The following is a 6,637-nucleotide window of genomic DNA, read 5'->3' on the forward strand; positions in this document are numbered from 1 at the left end:
CCCCCTGCTGTCGTCCTGCGACATACCCAACGCGTTCCCTCGCTCCGGCAGCGTCCACGTCACGGTGCGGGAAAAGATCTCGGTCACGGGGAATCGCGATGGCGGGCTCGACTCGCTCGAGATCAAGGGCGACATGGTGCTGCGGATCACGGATGCGTCGCTGGCCAAGCTGCGCGTTGCGCTGGGCCCGGCGAGCGACTCTGTGCTGCAGAGCGGGGGCGAGATCCAGTTCAAGACGAACCCGCAGGTGGACAAGGCGGCGTGGACGACGGAGCGGGTGATTGCGCCCAAGGACGCGCGCCGGCCGTTCCCCGTCAACCAGAACCTGGGCCTGCTGCGGTGGCGCGTCGTGACGCGCGACGAGACGGTGGTGCCGCTGTCGATCAACTGCTGGCCCTCGCCCAACGGCCAGGGCGGGTGCGACGTGAGCATCGAGTACGAGCTGGAAAACGACGAGCTCGACGAGCTGCGCCACGTCGTCATCTCGATTCCCTTGCCCGACGACGCCTTCCCCTCGGTGGGCGAGTGCGCCGAGGGCACCTGGGCCGTCAACGAGGCCACCAACGCCCTCGAGTGGAGCCTCGACTCGATCTCGTCGGCCGACAACAAGAGCGGAAGCCTCGAGTTTAGCGTGTCGAGCGGCGCCGACGACGTCGACGTCTTTTTCCCCGTCCGCGTCGACTTTGTCTGCCAGAGGACGCTGTGCCAGGTCCAGGTGAGTGGCCGAGTCGGCTCTGTTTCGAGCGAGCGAATGCAATCCGCTGACCCAGCCCCGCGCGCGCCCCTCCCCCCTCTTTCCCTCGTCCCCACGTCCCGCACCGCCCCGCCCCGCCCCGCCCCGCCCGACTCGCCGCTCTCGACTCGCACAGGTCGCCAGCGCCACCCTGTCCGAGACGGGCGCCGCGACGCCCTTTTCGCAGCAGAGCGTCCTCAGCGCCGACAACTACATTGTCGCCTAGACCCGGTCTGGCCGGGGCGCGCCAGTCCCCTCGACCCTGTCGCTGCACCCTGTCGCTGCTGCACGCATCAGGCAGCCCGATTGATGAGATGAGATGCGATGCGATGAGATGAGACGAGACGAGTGGCAGCGAGCGAGCGCCTCGGCTAGCCTTGTAGAATACACACGAACGATGGTGAGATTTCCGCGCGCGACGGAGGGAGGGTGCGCGACGAGGGGGTGCTGCGGCATCTTGTTCCTATTGACGTCGCACCGACGGGCGGCGGGTGGGTCTCTTGAACGGCACTAGGGCGAGGGGGGAAAAGACAGTGTCCGGCCATCGAAGCCTCCCGGCGCCGGCGCGTGTCACTTAGTGGTGCAGCTCGCCCTTTGCCTGGGCTCGTGCCACCTTGGCGAGCACCTCGACCTGTCCCGCGACGCAGCGAAGGGTATCGAGCACGCGCCCGTTTCCCTCTACAAAGGCATACTCCTCGTACCTCAATCCATGGTCTCGGCAAAAGGGACGGACGAACTGATCGCGAAGCCGACGCAGATTGTGGCGCGGCACGCGCGGAAAGAGGTGGTGCGAGACCTGCATGTGCAGTCCGCCGTGGACAAAGTCGAGCCAGGGCGGGCACGAGACGTCCATCGTGGTGCGGATCTGGCGCGATGCAAAGCTCTCGCTCAGCCCGAGGTCCGCAGACGACTGCGCAAAGTGCGACAGCACAATCTGCACGTGCAGCGGCGACGTGACGACGTGGCTCACCACGACGTAGGCCGCCACGTGGCCCCACGTCGGTAGACTGCCCACTACCAGCGCGCCGTACCACGTCCAAAAGGCCAGGATGCCCGACACCTCGAGCAACATCCACCCGTCGCGCCGCGCGTGCAGCGCCAGGTAGCCGTACGAGTTGGCGTACAGGTTGAACCGCCCCAGCGACATGACGACGTAGTAGAGCTGGTGCTGGAAGCGCAGAAAGAAGCGCGCCGCAGCGTCAAACTCGAGCACGCGCCGGTAGTACGACGACCACAGGCCCAGCGGGCGCGTCGTCGCCGGCTCGGCCGGTGCGCCGACGCGTGCCGCCTTGCCGTCGCCGTCGCCGTCGGTGACGTAGGCCGTCTGACCGGCCAGGACAAACTGGGGCGAGATGGCGAAGAAGGGCATGTGCTGGATGTCCGGGTCGTGCTCCGGGTGGTTGGTGACGAGGTGGTGGACGTCGTGGTTGTTGCACCACCAGCCGATGCTGAGGCCGCCGATAAAGTCGGCAATGACGGTGCCAATCAGCCGGTCGACGGTGTGCGAGTGCGTGATGCCGCTGTGGCCCGAGTCGTGGGCGGTAAAGGTGAGCTGGTGCCAAAAGAGGCCGAGGAAGACGGACGAGAGCAGGTACGACACCGTCGAGGCCGACATGCCGAGCAGCGTGGTTGCGGCGGCCTGGCCAGTCTGCTGAGCCGCTCGCTCCACGGCTAGCTGGGCATGACCCCGGCCGAGGAACCACCATGCGGCGGCGCCGAGGGCGGCGTACCGAAGGCACTCGCGGGCGTAGCCCGAGGGGCGCAGGTCGTAGAGGCCGGCCGCCTTGACCTGCTGGTGCATCTCCTTGTAGGCCGCCGAGATGGCGCGCTCGCGGGCGGCGTCAATCGAGGGCGGGTCCGGTGGCGGTTCGAGAATCTCGACGGGCAGCGGAAAGGTCTGAGGTCTCGAGATGTGCCGAGGCTGCGGTGCAGAGGCACTCGCGACTGGCTGCTTGGCCGGCTGCTGGTGGCCGCCGCGCGTCCGCGCCCCGAGCATCACTTCGACCTCGTCCGAGTCCGGGTCGCGGGACTCCTTGCCGTGCCACATTGTGATCTGAGCATGCGGGTGGTCGAGCTTGCCCTTTCGGTAGCCAAGCTGGACGGGGGGCACGAGGGGTCGGTAGGAGTTCCACTCGTCGTGGTCGAGGTAGCCAATGACGAAGCGGCTCATGAGCTTGTCGAGGGTGTGCTGGGAGTGGTAAGCCTCGATCTCGTCGGATGCGTCCCTGCCGACAAAGTGGAGGATGGCGAGCTCTCCGCCCGGATGGCGCTCGAGCCAGCTGTCGAGCTTGTAGATCTTGCGGCGGTGGAGGACGAGCGTCTCTCCATTTGCGATGCGCTGGGCAAGCTGGGCTCGGGTCAAGGTGCGCGGGGTGCGGGAGTGAGACTTTTCGGTTGCCGCTGCGGAGAGGGGTGCTGCTGTGGTAGCTGTGGCGGTGGTGGTGGCAGAGGTGGCCGTCATAATGGTTGTTGTCGTCGCCGGCTGGGCGGTGTTGGTCGAGAAGGGGGCGGTAGAGGGTCGATAGAGGGTCGGTAGAGGCCGGCGGTGGAAGGGGCGTGACCTGCACGCTCGAGGACCGGCCTGGGTCGGAGGCAAGCCGCGTTAGGGGAAGTGTGGGAAGGGGGAGAGAGACGAGCGGTGCCTGCGCCAGAATCAGGATGCTACGGTGTGGGCGCCTCGAAGGATGGTGGTGGTCGGTGGCGTTGGTTGAGAAGAAGGAGCACGTTGGCGGGCCTGGAAATTTGCGCTTCCAGCGGCGAGATTCTCGCCCGCCCCCCGCACGCACGCACGCACGCACGCACGCACTGCCCCGCCCCGTTCCGCCCTGCGCCGGCCCGCACGAGCCAGGCAGCCAGCGAAACACCTCCAAACCAAGAGAGAGCAAAGAGCCGCTCGCTGCCCACGCTGCACAACCTTCTCAAGCCTCGTTCCTTCCTTCCTCCCGACACCGCCACCACCACCACCACCTCGGCCACCATACGCCCTTTCGCCACCGGCCATGACGCGCACCTCCCACTTCCCCACCGATGCCCACATCCCCGTCTACTCGGTCGACTTTCTCTCGGACAATGTCGTCGTCTACGCCGGCGGCGGCGGCGCAGGCAGGTCGGGCGTCACAAACGCCATCGTCGCAGCCCACATCTCGACCTCGGACCAGTCGACCACGAAACTCCACGAGCTCAAGCTTTCCCGGCAGGAGGACGCGCCCATGACCATGGCCGTCAATTCCAAGCGCAGACAGCTCGTATGCGGCATCAACTCGACCCCAGACGACATCAAGCACGGCACCAACCGCCACCTCCGCATCTTTGACTGGTCCCTCAGCTCCCCCGACGACGACGACAAGGCGACAGGGAAGCAATCGCAGAACCAGAGCCAGCAGCCCAAGGCAGAAGGCAAGATCACCGAGCTGCCCTCGGTCACCATCCACCAGGCAAAGGCGGAATCCTCGCTCGCCATCACCGACCCAGAGCAGTACCAGAAAGTCACCCGCTTCAGCCACAGCGGAAGGTTGCTCGCCGTCGCCAGCACAGACGGAAAGGTGCGCAGGCGCCCTCCAGCTTCCTGCTCCTCCCGCACCGTCGCTCGTCGCCCCATTGCTGACCGCGCAGACGAGTCTGCTCCTCTGTTTGCCTCCCCCTCCACCTCGCCCATTTCCCCCTGCCTGCCCTGCAGATTGCACTGCAGCGCTACCCGTCCCTCGCCCACGTCTGGAAGACGTCGACGGACGAGACCAACGCCACCCTCGCTGCATCGACCTCTGGCAGCGCCTCGGCCACTGACCCAGGATCCAGCACCACTGGCGTCCCCTCGCAGGACTTCAAGGACGACGAAATCTACGACGCCGACTTTTCCGAGACGGGCAGCCACATCGTCTTTACCTCGTCGTCGAAGCTGGTCGTCTACTCGACCACGCCCCGCGCCACGCCAGACACGCCACAAGGCGGCTCGTCGCCCCAGCAGCGCCCCCAGCTGGACGGCGACGGCGATGGCGACGGCGACGACGACGACGACTCTGCGGCCGACGAGCCGGGGTACGCCCAGGTGATCCAGACGATCAAGAACCCGGCTCTGGGCGGCAAGGGCCCGTGCTCGTTCCGCGCCGCCCGCTTCGGGCGCGGCGATGCGTCGCGCGAGCGGCTGTTTACCGTCGTCAATGCCGCCCCGGCCGGCGGGCGCGGGCCCAAGGCCAAGATCCGAAAGAGCTTTGTCACGGCCTGGGACGCCGACAGCTGGGACCTCATCGAGACGAGGCACGTCTCGGACCGTCCCGTGACCGTGTTTGACGTCAGCCCGGACGGCAGGTTGCTGGCCTACGGCTCGTCGGACCTGAGCGTCGGCGTACTGGATGCAAAGACGTTGCGGGTGAGTGGCGGCCCTCCTTTCCCGGTCCACCCATTCCCCCCAGCTGCCGCCGTCTTGCGCTCCAGAGAAGGAACCAGGTCGACTGATCTCACACTCCCTCTTCCTCCACTCGTCGTCTCCGCCGGACACTCAACCTCATCCTCGTGCCCGTGCCGGTTCGCCCTGCCACAGCCGCTAGTCAAGATCCTGCACGCGCACGACTTCCCACCAACGACGCTGCGCTTCAACCCCTCGTCGACGCTCCTCGTCTCGGCATCGGCCGACAACACGCTGCGCATCATCCAGGTCCCCACGCCCGGTTCCTCTGCCGGCGGCGGGGGCGGCATGGGCGGGGTCGAGGCGCTGATTCAGGCCAGGGGAGGCGTCTACCTCAGCATCCTGCTTGCCCTCATCGCCATCGTACTCGCCCTCGTGGCGCAGAAGAGGTTCTAGAGAGCGCGTTCCCGCGCCCCCCCGCTTCCCTCTTTTTCCGAGGTCGAGACGCGCTATCGTCCTCGGCTGGCAGAGGGGCCGGGGTTACGGTAGATGACGCGAGCAATGAGGCCGGTACGACGCTGCAATGGGACGCTCGGGTTCCTCCTCCATCGATGCAGTGTTTTCCATCGGTCCAGTGTCGGACCGCGCCACGCCGCGGGGTGGGGTGCTGCCTGCGACTGTGCGGATAGCTCGTGGTGGTGGTGAGAAGAGGGAAAGAGGACCCGAGGTTTCCAGAGTAGGTGCGCGTGCAAAGACGACAGAGGAGGGGAGGGAGGGCAAGGGAACGAGATGTCGAGGCGGCGACGGGAGGAGAGAGGATGTACCCCAAAGAAAGGACGGACGGAGGGATGAGGGACAAGTGACGAGGGGCGCGAGGGGAGGAAGGGGGGGGGGGGGGGAAGGCGAGCGAGAGATGCGCGCCGGCCAAGAAGGCCATCTAACGAGCCTCGTCACCGGGGCGTAGCACTCGACGGCGTGGCTCGATTCGATCCCGACGGCGCCCCCGCATTGCCACTCGAGGGCAATTGCCGCCCCGCACCCGCCGCGACCCGCCCCTTTTTGGCGAGGAGCTTGGCAATGTACTCGCCGCAAAACGCCTTGACCTTGGTGCGCTTGTCGCCCGATAGCTCCTCGAGCGTCCCTCCACCCGGCGGTGGCCAGTACTTGGGGTTCTTCATCTCCTTTGAGACTATCACGTTGGTCAACTGGTGCGTGGCGTGGTGTCGCGTGGACGCCGCGAGTCGAGTCAGGGAATGGCATCGTTGGGTCGCGTCAGTACCGTCTGCCGTACGCGGTCCGACATCGTCCTCCTCCTCCTCCCCCTCCGCCACCGCCAGGACCACCACGCGCTACTCACCTCCTTTGCGTACTTCTTGAACGTCTCGCGCTCAAACTCGTCCTTGTGCTTCGACATCTGCTTGACGACAATCTCGCCAATCATGCGCCGCAGCCTCTTTTCGTTGCCGCCCGCTCGCGCCGCCGCCGACGCTTCGTCTTGGTCGTCGTGGTCGTCCTGACCGCCAGCCCTCGGCGTGGCGGCCACCGTCCCGTCGTCGTTGAGT

The 6,637-nt window shown here is 66.6% G+C and overlaps 4 protein-coding genes across 4 annotated transcripts in view; 2 read left to right on the forward strand and 2 right to left on the reverse strand.

The window, feature by feature from the left end:
- PFL1_01831 (uncharacterized protein) overlaps window positions 1–959 on the forward strand; it is a gene marked incomplete at both ends in the record, with an annotated part of 2,636 nt that extends 1,677 nt beyond the window's left edge. The window contains 2 exons of the mRNA XM_007879340.1: window positions 52–715; window positions 870–959. Coding sequence (XP_007877531.1) covers window positions 52–715; window positions 870–959 — 754 coding nt within the window. The remainder of the gene's footprint in view (window positions 1–51; window positions 716–869) is intronic.
- A 348-nt stretch (window positions 960–1,307) lies between these two features.
- Window positions 1,308–3,194, reverse strand: PFL1_01832 (uncharacterized protein; the record flags this gene model as incomplete). Its single annotated transcript, XM_007879341.1, has 1 exon — window positions 1,308–3,194. The coding sequence occupies one exon, from the start codon at window positions 3,192–3,194 to the stop codon at window positions 1,308–1,310; it is 1,887 nt and encodes a 628-aa protein (XP_007877532.1).
- A 538-nt stretch (window positions 3,195–3,732) lies between these two features.
- PFL1_01833 (uncharacterized protein) lies at window positions 3,733–5,531 on the forward strand (the record flags this gene model as incomplete). Its single annotated transcript, XM_007879342.1, has 3 exons — window positions 3,733–4,275; window positions 4,410–5,099; window positions 5,271–5,531. The coding sequence occupies 3 exons, from the start codon at window positions 3,733–3,735 to the stop codon at window positions 5,529–5,531; spliced, it is 1,494 nt and encodes a 497-aa protein (XP_007877533.1).
- Window positions 5,532–6,025: 494 nt separating this feature from the next.
- The window catches only part of PFL1_01834 (uncharacterized protein), a gene marked incomplete at both ends in the record, with an annotated part of 3,295 nt that continues 2,683 nt past the window's right edge, over window positions 6,026–6,637 (reverse strand). Inside the window, 2 exons of the mRNA XM_007879343.1 lie at window positions 6,026–6,280; window positions 6,433–6,588. Coding sequence (XP_007877534.1) covers window positions 6,026–6,280; window positions 6,433–6,588 — 411 coding nt within the window. The remainder of the gene's footprint in view (window positions 6,281–6,432; window positions 6,589–6,637) is intronic.

The sequence above is a fragment of the Pseudozyma flocculosa genome, assembly GCF_000417875.1.
Source record: "Pseudozyma flocculosa PF-1 unplaced genomic scaffold scaffold00004, whole genome shotgun sequence".
Classification (NCBI taxonomy): Eukaryota; Fungi; Basidiomycota; class Ustilaginomycetes; order Ustilaginales; family Ustilaginaceae; genus Pseudozyma; species Pseudozyma flocculosa.